The sequence below is a fragment of the Entelurus aequoreus genome, linkage group LG12, assembly GCF_033978785.1.
Source record: "Entelurus aequoreus isolate RoL-2023_Sb linkage group LG12, RoL_Eaeq_v1.1, whole genome shotgun sequence".
Classification (NCBI taxonomy): domain Eukaryota; kingdom Metazoa; phylum Chordata; class Actinopteri; order Syngnathiformes; family Syngnathidae; genus Entelurus; species Entelurus aequoreus.
This window is the reverse complement of record NC_084742.1, coordinates 53,417,290-53,433,332: the sequence shown is the minus strand read 5'-3', so window position 1 is coordinate 53,433,332 and position 16,043 is coordinate 53,417,290. Positions and strand designations below refer to the sequence as shown.

At 36.8% G+C, this 16,043-nt stretch overlaps 1 protein-coding gene across 1 annotated transcript in view; it reads right to left on the bottom strand.

Moving 5' to 3' along the window:
• Positions 1 to 13,849, bottom strand: part of LOC133662884 (cAMP-regulated D2 protein) — a 36,946-nt gene extending 23,097 nt beyond the window's left edge. Inside the window, exons 1-5 of the mRNA XM_062067060.1 lie at positions 13,372 to 13,849; positions 7,753 to 7,954; positions 6,479 to 6,612; positions 4,205 to 4,332; positions 1,467 to 1,585 (exon numbers count right to left, since the gene is read on the bottom strand). Of these exons, the coding sequence (XP_061923044.1) occupies positions 1,467 to 1,585; positions 4,205 to 4,332; positions 6,479 to 6,612; positions 7,753 to 7,954; positions 13,372 to 13,791 (1,003 nt within the window). The 5' untranslated portion in view covers positions 13,792 to 13,849. The remainder of the gene's footprint in view (positions 1 to 1,466; positions 1,586 to 4,204; positions 4,333 to 6,478; positions 6,613 to 7,752; positions 7,955 to 13,371) is intronic.
• Positions 13,850 to 16,043: the final 2,194 nt, after the last annotated feature.

The window sequence follows — 16,043 nt, the reverse complement described above, 5'->3', positions numbered from 1 at the left end:
CTAATGTCAAAATATTAACGTCAAAATGTAAAATTTTACATTTTGCCAACGTCAAAATCTACAATTTGACATTAATGGTGACTAACATAAAAATCTACAATTTGACATTAATGATGACTAACATTAAATATATACAATTTGACATTAATGATGACTAAAATAAAAAATATACAATTTGACATTAATGATGACCAACATTAAAAATTTACAATTTTACATTAACTATGACTAAAATATTTTTTTTTACAATTTGACATTAATGATGACTAACATTAAAAATATACAATATGACATTAATGATGACTAAAATTAAAATTTTGCAATTTGACATTAATGATGACTAACATAAAAATGTACAATTTGACATTAATGATGACTAACATTAAAAATATATAATTTGACATTAATGATGACTAACATAAAACATTTACAATTTTACATTAATGATGACTAAAATAAAAAAATACAATGTGACATTAATGATGACTAACATAAAAAATATACAATTTTACATTAATGATGACTAACATTAAAAATATACAATTTGACATTAATGATGACTAACATAAAAAATTTACAATTTGACATTAATGATGACTAAAATAAAAAAAATACAATTTGACATTAATGATGACTAACATAAAAAATATACAATTTTACATTAATGATGAATAACATTAAAAATACACAATTTGACATTAATGATGACTAACATAAAAAATTTACAATTTGACATTAATGATGACTAAAATAAAAAAATTACAATTTGACATTAATGATGACTAACATTAAAAATATACAATTTGACATTACTGATGACTAACATTAAAAATTTACAATTTGACATTAATGATGACTAAAATAAAAATTTACAATTTGACATTAATGATGACTAACATAAAAAATTTACAATTTGACATTAATGATGACTAACATTAAAAATTTACAATTTGACATTAATGATGACTAAAATAAAAAAATTTACAATTTGACATTAATGCTGACTAACATAAAAAATTTACAATTTGACAATTATGATGATTAATGTCAAAATGTACAATTTGACATTAATGATGATTAATGTCAAAATTTACAATTTGACACTAATGATGACTAACATCAAAATATACAATTTGACACCCAAATCGACATTAATGATGACTAGATAACACAGCTAACTACTAAATAGTTCTTACATTTTACGGCGTGAGTAAAACGTGATTGTGAAGCCAACCAGACTACATCCGGTGGCCCCCAGGTAGATTGAGTGTCAGACCCTTGCTGTAAATTGTCCACAGGTGTGAATGTGCGGAGTCTTGTACCCTAACTTTGGGGCTCCATCTGAGTTTTGACCCTAACGAGGACAAGCAGTATCAAAGGTGGATGAATTGAATTGATATGGTGTTCTTTGCCACTGTATGGAGCGTCTGTTAGGCAATAGTGTTGCTAAGTTGACGTCATCATACTTGTTTTCATCTGCGCCTCCAGCACGGCCTGCGGTGTGAGAGACCGCAAGCAGACCACGTCGCTGACGGAACAGTTGGTCCTCTTGGCAAAGTCTTTGCCCAGCTTCAGGGCGTCGTGTCTGAAAGATCAACAACCTGGAATTATTGTTATTGTTTTGTTGTTCTATTTGTTGTCCTGTGTTAAAATACTTCCTGAAAGATCTTTAGATATAAGTAAATATCATATTTAAAATACATCCTGTAAAAAACGTTGGATAAAAATAAATATCATATTTAAAATACATCCTAAAAAGAACTTTCGATAAAAGTAAATATTATACTTAAAATACATCCTGAAAGACCTTTAGATAAAAGTAAATATTATATTTAAAATACATCCTAAAAATAACTTTCAATAAAAGTAAATATTATACTTAAAATACATCCTGAAAGACCTTTAGATAAAAGTAAATATTATATTTAAAATACATCCTAAAAATAACTTTTGATAAAAGTAAATACTTAAAATACATCCTGAAAGACCTTTAGATAAAAGTAAATATTATATTTAAAATACATCCTAAAAATAACTTTCGATAAAAGTAAATATTATACTTAAAATACATCCTGAAAGACCTTTAGATAAAAGTAAATATTATATTTGAAATACATCCTAAAAATAACTTTCGATAAAAGTAAATATTATACTTAAAATACATCCTGAAAGACCTTTAGATAAAAGTAAATATTATATTTAAAATACATCCTAAAAATAACTTTCGATAAAAGTAAATACTTAAAATACATCCTGAAAGACCTTTAGATAAAAGTAAATATTATATTTAAAATACATCCTAAAAATAACTTTCGATAAAAGTAAATATTATACTTAAAATACATCCTGAAAGACTTTTAGATAAAAGTAAATATTATATTTAAAATACATCCTAAAAATAACTTTCGATAAAAGTAAATATTATACTTAAAATACATCCTAAAAATAACTTTCGATAAAAGTAAATATTATACTTAAAATACATCCTGAAAGATCTTTAGATAAAAGCAAACATTATATTTAAAATACATCCTGAAAGACCTTCAGATTAAAAGTAAATATTATACTTAAAATACATCCTAAAAAGAACTTTCGATAAAAGTAAATATTATACTTAAAATACATCCTGAAAGACCTTTAGATAAAAGTAAATATTATACTTAAAATACATCCTGAAAGACCTTTAGATAAAAGTAAATATTATACTTAAAATACATCCTGAAAGACCTTCAGATAAAAGTTAATATATTTAAAATACATCCTGGAAGACCTTCAGATAAAAGTTAATATATTTAAAATACATCCTGAAAGACCTTTAGATAAAAGTAAATATTATATTTAAAATACATCCTAAAAATAACTTTTGATAAAAGTAAATATTACATTCAAAATACATCTTGAAAGACCTTCAGAGAAAAGTAAATATTATATTTAAAATACATCCTGAAAAAAACTTCAGATAAAAATAAATATCATATTTAAAATACATCCTAAAAAAAACTTTCGATAAAAGTAAATATATTTAATATACATCCTGAAAGAAATGTAGATAAAAATAAATATTATATTTAAAATCCATCCTGAAAGACCTTTAGATAAAAGTAAATATTATATTTAAAATACATCCTAAAAAATAACTTTCGATAAAAGTAAATATTATACTTAAAATACATCCTGAAAGATCTTTAGATAAAAGTAAATATTATATTTAAAATACATCCTGAAAGACCTTCGGATTAAAAGTAAATATTATACTTAAAATACATCCTGAAAGAAATGTAGATAAAAATAAATATTATATTTAAAATACATCCTGAAAAAAATGTCCGATAAAAATAAATATCATATTTAAAATACATCCTAAAAAGAACTTTCGATAAAAGTAAATAGTATACTTAAAATACATCCTGAAAGACCTTCCGATAAAAGTAAATATTATACTTAAAATTAGGGATGTCCGATAATGGCTTTTTGCCAATATCCGATATTCCGATATTGTCCAACTCTTTAATTACCGATACCGATATCAACCGATACCGATATCAACCGATATATACAGTCGTGGAATTAACACATTTTTATGCCTAATTTGGACAACCAGGTATGGTGAAGATAAGGTACTTTTTAAAAAAATTAATAAAATAAAATGAGATAAATAAATTAAAAACATTTTCTTGAATAAAAAATAAAGTAAAACAATATAAAAACATTTACATTGAAACTAGTAATTAATGAAAATGAGTAAAAATTAACTGTTAAAGGGTTAGTACTATTAGTGGACCAGCAGCACGCACAATCATGTGTGCTTACGGACTGTATCCTTTGCAGACTGTATTGATATATATTGATATATAATGTAGGAACCAGAATATTAATAACAGAAAGAAACAACCCTTTTGTGTGAATGAGTGTAAATGGGGGAGGGAGGTTTTTTGGGTTAGTGCATTAATTGTAAGTGTATCTTGTGTGTTTTATGTTGATTTATTAAAAATTAAAAAAATTAAACGATACCGATAATAAAAAAAACGATTCCAATAATTTCCGATATTACATTTTAACGCATTTTTTGGCCGATAATATTGGCAGGCCGATATTATCGGACATCTCTAAATGTAACCTAATGTCATGTAATGTAATGTAATCTAATGTAATATAATCTAAATAAATGTGTAGAGTGATGAGATGCAGGTGAAGCTGAGCCCACCTGCTCTTGAGTGGGATGGAGAAAGGTAAACTCTGCAGGACGGCCTGTTGGTAGAGCGGCGCGCTGCTGTGGACCATCAAGTGCACACTCACTGACTGAGCACCTGCACTCTCCCCGAACAAAGTCACCTGACACAGAGCACACCTTTTTATTCTTACACTTCTTACTCTTACACTTCTTACACTTACACTTCTTACTCTTACACTTCTTACACTTACACTTCTTACTCTTACACTTCTTACACTTACACTTCTTACTCTTACACTTCTTACACTTACACTTCTTCCTCTTACACTTCTTACTCGTATGCTTCTTACACTTACACTTCTTACACTTACACTTCTTACACTTACACTTCTTACTCTTACACTTCTTACTCTTACACTTCTTACTCTTATGCTTCTTACACTTACACTTCTTACACTTACACTTCTTACTCTTACACTTCTTACTCTTACACTTCTTACACTTACACTTCTTACACTTACACTTCTTACTCTTACACTTCTTACTCTTACGCTTCTTACACTTACACTTCTTACACTTACACTTCTTACACTTACACTTCTTACACTTACACTTCTTACTCTTACGCTTCTTACACTTACACTTCTTACTCTTACACTTCTTACTCTTACACTTCTTGCTCTTACACTTCTTACACTCACACTTCTTACACTTACACTTCTTACACTTACACTTCTTACTCTTACACTTCTTACACTTACACTTCTTACACTTACACTTCTTACACTTACACTTCTTACACTCACACTTCTTCCTCTTACACTTCTTACACTTACACTTCTTACACTCACACTTCTTACACTCACACTTCTTACACTTACAGTTCTTACTCTTACACTTCTTACACTCACACTTCTTACACTTACACTTCTTACACTTACACTTCTTACTCTTACACTTCTTACACTCACACTTCTTACACTTACACTTCTTACACTTACACTTCTTACTCTTACACTTCTTACACTTACACTTCTTACTCTTACACTTCTTACTCTTACACTTCTTACACTCACACTTCTTACACTTACACTTCTTACACTTACACTTCTTACACTTACACTTCTTACTTTTACACTTCTTACACTTACACTTCTTACTCTTACACTTCTTACACTTCCACTTCTTACACTTACACTTCTTACACTTACACTTCTTACTCATACACTTCTTACTCTTACACTTCTTACATTCACACTTCTTACTCTTACACTTCTTACTCTTACACTTCTTACACTTACACTTCTTACACTTACACTTCTTACTCTTACACTTCTTACACTTCCACTTCTTACACTTACACTTCTTACACTTACACTTCTTACTCTTACACTTCTTATTCTTACACTTCTTACTCTTACACTTCTTACACTTACACTTCTTACACTTACACTTCTTACTCTTACTCTTACACTTACACTTCTTACACTTACACTTCTTACACTTACACTTCTTACACTCACACTTCTTACTCTTACACTTCTTACTCTTACACTTCTTACTCTCACACTTCTTACACTTACACTTCTTACACTCACACTTCTTACTCTTACACTTCTTACACTTACACTTCTTACACTTACACTTCTTACACTTACACTTCTTACACTTACACTTCTTACACTCACACTTCTTACTCTTACACTTCTTACTCTTACACTTCTTACTCTCACACTTCTTACACTTACACTTCTTACACTCACACTTCTTACTCTTACACTTCTTACACTTACACTTCTTACACTTACACTTCTTACACTTACACTTCTTACTCTCACACTTCTTACACTTACACTTCTTACACTTACACTTCTTACACTCACACTTCTTACACTTACACTTCTTACACTCACACTTCTTACTCTTACACTTCTTACACTTACACTTCTTACTCTTACACTTCTTACTCTTACACTTCCTACACTTACACTTCTTACACTTACACTTCTTACTCTCACACTTCTTACACTTACACTTCTTACACTTACACTTCTTACACTCACACTTCTTACACTAACACTTCTTACACTTACACTTCTTACTCTTACACTTCTTACACTCACACTTCTTACACTTACACTTCTCACACATACACTTCTTACACTTACACTTTTTACACTTACACTTCTTACACTTACACTTCTCACACTTACGCTTCTTACACTTACACTTCTTACACTTCCACTTCTTACACTTACACTTCTTACACTTCCACTTCCATTGCTTCCTGGGTGTGTGCCTACTTGCCTTGCTGGAGTCCCCCCCAAACACGGCGATGTTCCTCTGGACCCAGAGCAGGGCGGCCTGCTGGTCCAGGATGCCGTAGTTCCCAACAACGGCTGTGCCAGGGTCTTTGCCGGACACAAGGAACCCGAAAGCACCTTAAAACATAAGTTTTAGACTTTTAATGACCCCCAACGTGACCGACCTGAGACCTAAGGTTCAATACGACCACAGGAGATGAGCTGGAGTTAGTGAGTGAGGAAACATTAAAGTTCCCAGAACCCTTATGTCCCCCATTGACTCCCTTATATAAAGGCCATTTTTCTATAAACTGTCAACCTGTTCTTTTAAAACACTTTTGTAAACCAAACGAGTCCAAGCATTTTCCTCAGAAATATCTGCAAATCTTAATAGAGGTGTAATTCCACCCCTCAACCACTAGTTAGAGCCAGAGTAGCATAGGACCGGGTTTCCTAACCATAGCCCATTGTTGGACTGTGAATCTGTTAATCAGCTGTGGTCCGTACTCAGTTGTAATACACTTTTCCACCACTCGTGGCAGTAATGACAATAGCAAACAAACAGAGGGAGTCGGCCGCTAAAGTCATAGAGAAGTTTCTTAAGCGCAAAAATTATGACTAAAGTGGCAAATGTTGTTTTTTCTTTTGCGATTTAGTTTTTGTCGACAGTTACGTTAAGAAAGATACATATTCTTATAATTTTTTGAGTTGTAATTCATAAGTTAACATGTATGTAAATAAAACATTTTATTAGTTTTTATGAATCCCTTCCTTTGCAGTATATTTGGTGAGTACATTAACACCTCTAAAGGCTTAGTGGCCACATGCGTGGACAGCACCTTTTAGCTCTTATTTCCAAAATTGTGTACACTACTGAATTGGGGTCTTATGGCCACTTATGTGGACACTTACACTGCCATCTGGTGGTGTCAGAAGAGTATAACACACAATGGAATTTGGAAAAATAAAAGTATAAAAATAAGAATTAGCATGTCACTACACATGAAGTACACGCTTGTGTACTTATGGACTAAGTACATCATATCAAAAGATGATTCTTAGTTTTTAATCTAATTAGTGTCCAATAAGCCCAAATAGCAAAGAGAAATTTAAAAAAGTATGTAAAAAAACAACTTGGGCCTTAAGAGGTTAAGGTTATTGGGTGGATCTCGCGTAAGAGGAAGAGGAGGTTTAATCATTTCAAGACTTTTGGGTGCCTGGGACTTAACATTCAGCACATGCGGAGGATACATAACAATAAACACCGGCAGCTCTCACCCAGTCGGTATTCCAGGCTCACGACTATAGTGCGGCTGAAGTTGCTCAAGAAGCGGCCGTCGTACAGCGGCTTGGAGGCCGAACCGGCGATGAAATCCCCTCCGTGGATCCAGGCCATCACAGGAAGTGGACTTTGTGGCGGGGAGTCGAAGTTGACGTCCAGAGGGACGAAGATGTTCAGATAGAGGCAGTCCTCGCTGACCTAAAAGGGGACGTTATGAAGACTTTTTTCAACCTTTCAGATCCCAAATGTGATTTTCAGGCAACGGTAGCATCTTAATTAATTTAACCTCTAAAGGCTTAGTGGCCACATGCGTGGACAGCACCTTTTAGCTCTTATTTCCAAAATTGTGTACACTACTGAATTGGGGTCTTATGGCCACTTATGTGGACACTTACACTGCCATCTGGTGGTGTCAGAAGAGTATAACATACAATGGAATTTGGAGGAGAAAAAAAGTGTACAAATAAGAATTAGCATGTCACTAAACATGAAGTACACGTTTGTGTACTTATGGACTAAGTACATCATATCAAAAGATGATTCTTAGTTGTTATTCTAATTAGGGTCCAATAAGCCCAAATAGCAAAGAGAAATATAAAAAAATGCTTGTAAACAAACAGCTTGGGCCTTAAAGGTTTATTAATTGACTGCATATAGGCCAATAGTGACATCAGGAACGCAAAACAGTGACAAACTGTGACCCCAGGATGCAGAGACAGCCGGCGTAGGGCAGGTAAAAATGTATCTAATGAGAAAAAGTGCAGCTAGGAGAACTTCTGCAGCGACAGGATGTGCCACAAATCCCGATTGCCATTTAGCGTTTAGGCCAGATAAGTGGCAGGAAATGAGAGACAAACAGGAAGTGGAATGAAGAGCGCTGGAGCGGAAACCACACCACGCACAGGAAAAACAACAAAAGTCCGAAAACTGTGACAAAAAACGAAATGGATGATATTAGAATGTTCGCAATCATAATTATTCTTCAGACAAAACCACCCAATGGTGCTTTCAGAGTATTGGAAGAGTGACTCTCTACTGCCCCCTGAGGCAGACAGTGTAACAGACCAGTCTGTACATCCACTGTGAATGACATCTGTGGCGCCCTCTATGGGTCATTTTTTAAAAAACTTTCAAAATACTTGCAAGTATGTTTTAGTTTCATAGTTACTACAAAAGTGCTCATGACCTCAAACCCATTTTCCTCGTGGGCCACATCACAGTCACGGGTCCGTTTTTAAAAAAAAGTGAAACCATGTAAATGTACAATGGTTATTATTTGACACAACTGGCCCTTCATTATTTTGCAACAAGCTGACGGAAAACCTGCTCTGGACTCAGAAGTCACACAGTTCAACGTGGAAGAACTTCAAAGAATCAGCATATTATTTCCAGGCTTTTGCGAGCAACTTTAAATTGTACGGCAGGCCACATCAAATTATTTGGCAGGGCACTTTAAATTATGCGGCAGGGCATTTTAAATCATGCGTTCACCTACTTTAAATAATGCGACGGTCCATTTTTAATTACGCAGCAGGCCAATTTGAATTATGCTTCATCCCACTTTTAACTTTGCAGCAGGCCACTTTGAAATATGCTTCAGCCCATTTTTAATTATGCGGCGGGCCAAATTAAATTATGCAGTGAGACACTTTAAATTATGTGGCGAGCCACTTTAAATTATGTGGCAGGCCAAATTTAAATTACGCAGCAGGCCACCTTAAATTATGCGGCAAGGAACTTTAAATTTTGTGGTGGGTCAATTTAAATTATGTGGCAAGCCATTTTAAATTATGCGGCAGGCTCCGTTAAAGTAGGTGGTGGGGCATTTAAAATTATACGGCGAGCCAGTTTAAATTATGCGGCAAAGTACTTTAAATTATGTGATGGGCCATATGAAATCAAGTGGCGAGCCACTTTAAATTATGCAGAAGTCCACTTTAAATTATGCGGCAAGGTACTTTAAATTATGTGATGAGCCATTTTATATTATGTGGCGAGCCACTTTAAATTATGCAGCAGGCGCCGTTAAACTAGGTGGTGGGGCATTTAAAATTATGCGGCGAGCCACTTTAAATTACGCGGCAAGGCACTTTAAATTATGTGATGGGCCATTTTAAATTATGTGGCTAGCCACTTCAAATTATGCAGCCTTCTTCGTTAAAGTAGGTGGTGGGGCGTTTTAAATTATGTGTCTGTTCCACTTTAAGATACGTAGCGGGCCATTTTAAATTATGCAGTAGGCCGAATTAAAATTACGCGGTGAGCCACTTTAAATTATGTGGCGGGGAACTTTAAATTATCCGACAGTGTACTTTCAATTATTTGGGGTGGGCACTTTAAATTATGTGGCGGGCCACTGTAAATTATGCGGCAGGCTCTGTTAAAGTGGGTGGTGGGGCATTTTAAATTATGCGGTGAGCCACATTAAATTATGCGGCAGGTCATTTTAAATTATGTGGCGAGCCATTTTCAATTACGCAGCAGGCTCCATTAAATTATGTGGTGGGGCATTTTAAATTATGCAACGGGACGAATCAAATTATGTGGCTCGGTTAAAGTGGGTGGTGGGGCATTTAAAATGCTATGGTGGGCCATATTAATTTATGTGGCAAACCACTTTAAATTATGCAGTGGGCTCCATTAAGTTATCTGGTGGTCATTTTAAACTAAGCAGCGAGCCACATTAAATTATGCGGCGGGCTTCATTAAATTAAGTGGTGAGTCATTTTAAATTATGTGGCGGGCCACTTTAAATTATGCAGCGGGCTCCATTAAATTATTTGGTGGGGCATTTTAAATTATACAATGGGCCAAAATAAATTAAACGGCGGGCTTTGTTAAATTACGCGGCAGGCCACTCTAAATCAAATGTTGTCCATGGGTCTTTAGTTAGAAACCTGTGACTTATGAACAATTTGTATGGTTTCGCCCCTCCTCTAATAATACATTTTGCTTAATTGCGGCCATGTTTTTTCACCAATCTTGCTCAAATTTGACACACCTTTGCTTGTCGGTCCCTTGAAGGTACGTACCGAGTTTGGTGGTGATTCACTCAAACACATTCAAGTTACAGTGAGTGTTTTGTCGGGCACATTGAGCTGTATGACAACTTTCAAAGGGTTTAATAACAACGCAACCATGTGGTGTGATTGCCAGAATAATACCACACCCAAAACCAGTGAAGTTGACGTTGTGTAAATGGTAAATAAAAACAGAATACAATGATTAGCAAATCCTTTTCAACCTGCATTCAATTGAATAGACTGCAAAGACAAGATATTTAATGTTCGAGCTGGAAAACTTTGGTATTTTTTGCAAATATTAGCTCATTTGGAATTTGATGCCTGCAACATGTTTCAAAAAAGCTGGCACAAGTGGCAAAAAAGACTGACAAAGTTGAGGAATGCTCGTCAAACACTTATTTGGAACATCCCACAGGTGAACAGGCTAATTGGGAACAGGTGGGTGCCATGATTGGGTATAAAAGCAGCTTCCATGAAATGCTCAGTCGTTCACAAACACGGATGTGGCGAGGGTCACCACTTTGTCAACAAATGCGTGAGCAAATTGTCCAACAGTTTAAGAACAACATTTCTCAACCAGCTATTGCAAGGAATTTAGGGATTTCACCATCTACGCTCTGTTATATCAGGTAATAAAGTTTCAGAGAATCTGGAGAAATCACTGCACGTAAGAGGCAAAGCTGAAAACCAACATTGACTGCCCGTGACCTTCGATCCCTCAGGTGGTACTGCATCAAAAACCGACATTAGTGTGTAAAGGATATCACCACATGGGCTCAGGAACACTTCTGTTATGATCCGCTGCCCGGATCATATTCTGTTTGGGTTTTCGGGTCACGTGTGTTTTCTGTTAGTCTTGGACTCCTTTTGTTCCTGTGTGTGCACCTCTGAGTTGGTTACTATAGCTACTTATTACTTTCACCTGCCGCTTGTGTTCCGGTTGCGCACCTGTTTGTAATCACTGACATTATTTAAGCCTGCCTTTTCCAGTCAGTCGGTCTGGCTTCTTTATTTGCGTCACGCGACAGCTACGTAAGGTTTTCTTGTCTCCTATCCCCTGCTAAGTGTCATAGTCTGTGCTAAGTTGTGGTCTTAGCTTCCGGTGTGCTCGGCACCTTATCCAGTCGGTTTGTTTTCTGTTTTGTACCTGTTTTGTGTTATTTTACTATTAAATCATGTCGTTACCTGCAAGTCCTGTCCGGATTCGTCCTTTGCACCCTGGGGGAACAAAACCCCGCATCATCATACGCCCCGATCGTAACAACTTCAGAGTACCACTGTATTTTTCAATTTGTCGCACTTTTATTATTATTATTTTTATTCTGCAAATATTTTTTACTTTTTATTCGACCCCTTTTACCGTATTGCATTTGCACTATCTTGATTAGCACATTCATTGTTTATGTTCTTTGTTTGTTTTTTGTTTTGCTTAGTTTTTTTGCTCTATGCTTTTTTTTTTAACCTGTAAAGCACTTTGGTTCAATTTAAAAGTTGTTGAAAACGTGCTATATAAATAAAGTTGACTTGACTTGACTTGTAACTACAGTTCGTCGCAACATCCATAAGTTAAAACTCTACTATGCAAAGCGAAAGCCATTTATCAACAACACCCAGAAACACCGCCGGCTTCGCTGGGCCCGAGCTCATCTAAGATGGACCGATGCAAAGTGGAAAAATGTTCTGTGGTCTGACGAGTCCACATTTCAAATTGTTTTTGGAAACTCTGGACGTCGTGTCCTCCGGAACAAAGAAGAAAAGAACCATCCGGATTGTTCTAGGTGGAAAGTTGAAAAGGCAGCATCTGTGACGGTATGGGGGTGTATTAGTGCCCAAGACATGGGTAACTCACACATCTGTGAAGGCACCATTAATGCTGAACGGTACATACAGGTTTTGGAGCAACATATGTTGCCATCCAAGCAAGGTCTTTTTCATGGACGCCCCTGCTTATTTCAGCAAGACAATGCCAAGCCACGTGTTACAACAGGGTGGCTTCATAGTAAAAGAGTGCGGGTACTAGACTGGCCTGCCTGTAGTCCAGACCGGTCTCCCGTTGAAAGTGTGTGGCGCATTATGAAGCATAAAATAGCACAACGGAGACCCCCGGACTGTTGAACAACTTAAGCTGTACATCAAGCAAGAATGGGAAAGAATTCCACCGGAAAAGCTTCAAAAATGTGTCTCCTCAGATCCCAAACGTTTACTGAGTGTTGTTAAAAGGAAAGGCCATGTAACACAGTGGTAAAAATGCCCCTGTGACAACTTTTTGACAATGTGTTGCTGCGATTAAATTCTAAGTTAATGATTATTTGCAAAAAATAAATGAAGTTTCTCTGTTGGAACATTAAATATCTTGTCTTTGCAGTCTATTCAATTGAATATAAGTTGAAAATGATTTGCAAATCATTATATTCTGTTTTTATTTACCATTTACACAACGTGTCAACTTCACTGCTTTTGGGTTCTGTAATAGCACAGACAGAAGAGAAGTAGATTTAGTTTCATTTTCACCCCACAAATGTCACATTTGACTTGTCGTAATTCTCCAGGAGGACCAGTGAGTCTCTGCAGAACAACATAAGTATTTCTTACATTTTGAGGACAATCCGCAGCGACCGGTCCTCTGCAGCCCTGCATGCACTGCGCCCTGGGGAAGGTGGCGTCGTAAACCCCATTCCAAGGACTCACAGGTCTGGGGGGCTTCCAGCGGTAAGCCCCGACAGGGGGGTCCGCAAATGGAATTCCGTAGAATATGTGGGCCTTGTCGGCGCTGATCCCTTTGATTTGGCCACTTTGGGTCTTGACCAGCGGCCCGGGGGTCGCGCTGACGTCCGCTCGCTCCAAAGCTTCACGGGAGTTTATCTCGCCGTCCGGGTTGATGATAAACGGCTCATCCCGCATCATGAGTCCAGGGTCCAGTTCTCTCAGGAAGCTGACAAGGTCATCGTCACTTTTCATTGCCAGCGCCAAAGGAAACGTGCACAACAGCATCAAACACTTCCAGCTCCCCATCTCGCAACCAAAGGTTTATTTTCCCTGCGCGTTTCTCATTTCATGTCCCAGCGGAGTCCCAAACTCCCCCACGGGGCCTGCTGCCTCAGACTTGTGACTCCAATTTCTGCAGCAGCTTGTTAAGATTTATCGGACAAAAGTGCCTCTGTGGGAGCGTGCACGAGTCCACGGACTCTCAGCACCTTCATGCAGGAACGTAATGGAGAGCACGTCGGCTTCACTTTAACTAATTGAATCAAGACGCACGCGGGGGAAACGGCCACAATTAGTTTGTGGGAGAGTCACCTGGTTTTAGTCACTGAAGTGGTTCACTTCACGTGCATCGCTCCAGTCCATGTTGTGCTTTGAAAAGAAAGGAGCCACATTATGAAGAATGTTTTGTACTATTTGTGTACGGCAGGAGTGTCTGAGTCATTTTAGCTCAGAAAATCTATTCCCAAGTGGGCCGGAATGGTAAAATCATGGCATGATTTAAGTCCCATCTTAAAACTCATTTGTATACTCCAGCCTTTAAAGGCCTACTGAAATGATTGTTTTTTATTTAAACGGGGATAGCAGATCCATTCTATGTGTCATATTTGATCATTTTGCGATATTGCCATATTTTTGCTGAAAGGATTTAGTAGAGAACATCGATGATAAAGTTCGCAACTTTTGGTCGCTGATAAAAAAAAGCCTTGCCAGTACCGGAAGTAGCATGACGTCACAGGAGGAAGGGCTGCTCACATTTCCCCATTGTTTACACCAGCAGCGAGAGAGATTCAGACCGAGAAAGCGACGATTACCCCATTAATTTGAGCGAGGATGAAAGATTTGTGGATGAGGAACGTGAGAGTGAAGGACTAGAGTGCAGTGCAGGACGCATCTTTTTTCGCTCTGACCGTAACTTAGGTACAAGCTGCCTCATTGGATTCCACACCCTCTCCTTTTTCTATTGTGGATTACGGATTTGTATTTTAAACCACCTTGGATACTATATCCTCTTGAAAATGAGAGTCGAGAACGCGAAATGGACATTCACAGTGACTTTTATCTCCACGACAATACATCGGCGAAACACTTTAGCTACAGAGCTAACGTGATTGCATCGGGCTTAACTGCAAATACAAACAAAAGAAATAAGCCCCTGACTGGAAGGATAGACAGAAAATCAACAATACTATTAAACCATGGACATGTAAATACACGGTTAATGCTTTCCAGCCTGGCTAAGGTTAACAATGCTGTTGCTAACGACGCCATTGAAGCTAACTTAGCAACGGGACCTCACAGAGCTATGCTAAAAACATTAACTATCCACCTACGGCAGCCAGCCCTCATCTGCTCATCAACACCCGTGCTCACCTGCGTTCCAGCGATCGACGGTGCGACGAAGGACTTCACCCGATCACCGATGCGGTCGGCGGCTAGCGTCGGATAGCGCGTCTGCTATCCACCTCAAAGTCCTCCTGTTTGTGTTGCTGCAGCCAGCCGCTAATACACCGATCCCACCTACAACTTTCTTCTTTGCAGTCTCCATTGTTCATTAAACAAATTGCAAAAGATTCACCAACACAGATGTCCAGAATACTGTGGAATTTTGCGATGAAAACAGAGCTGTTTGTATTGTGATACAATGGTGTCCGAATACTTCCGTTTCAACGATTGACGTCACGCGCATATGTCATCATACATAGACGTTTTCAACCGGAAGTTTAGCGGGAAATTTAAAATTGCACTTTATAAGTTAACCCGGCCGTATCGGCATGTGTTGCAATGTTAAGATTGTGTTGTAATGTTAAGATTTCATCATTGATGTATAAACTATCAGACTGCATGGTCGGTAGTAGTGGGTTTCAGTAGGCCTTTAAATAGACCGCTTTTTTAGACCAGTTGATCTGCCGTTTCTTTTCTTTTCTCCTCTGCCCCCCTGGTATCGACTCCCAGGTATCGGGAATTAGTTAAAAAGGTGAACGGTACCCATCTCTACTTGTACATGTAACTACAGTACTGTCGTGTTCCACAGCCACTTCCTGTTCAGTGCAACATAAGCTTCAGAATAAAAGTCTGGCAGTAATAAACTGGATTCTACCACAACAACTAAAAAAATCCAGCCTATTTTTTTAGCAATTGGCATGAACAAGTGCTTTTCGACTCATGATTGCCGATTCAGTCCGAAGAGTCCTACATAAAATCAGCAACCTTTCTTTCATTTTGACCGCTTGAATGTTGAAATGTTCTTTTTGATTGCACGTTAGAGGAATCAATCAAAA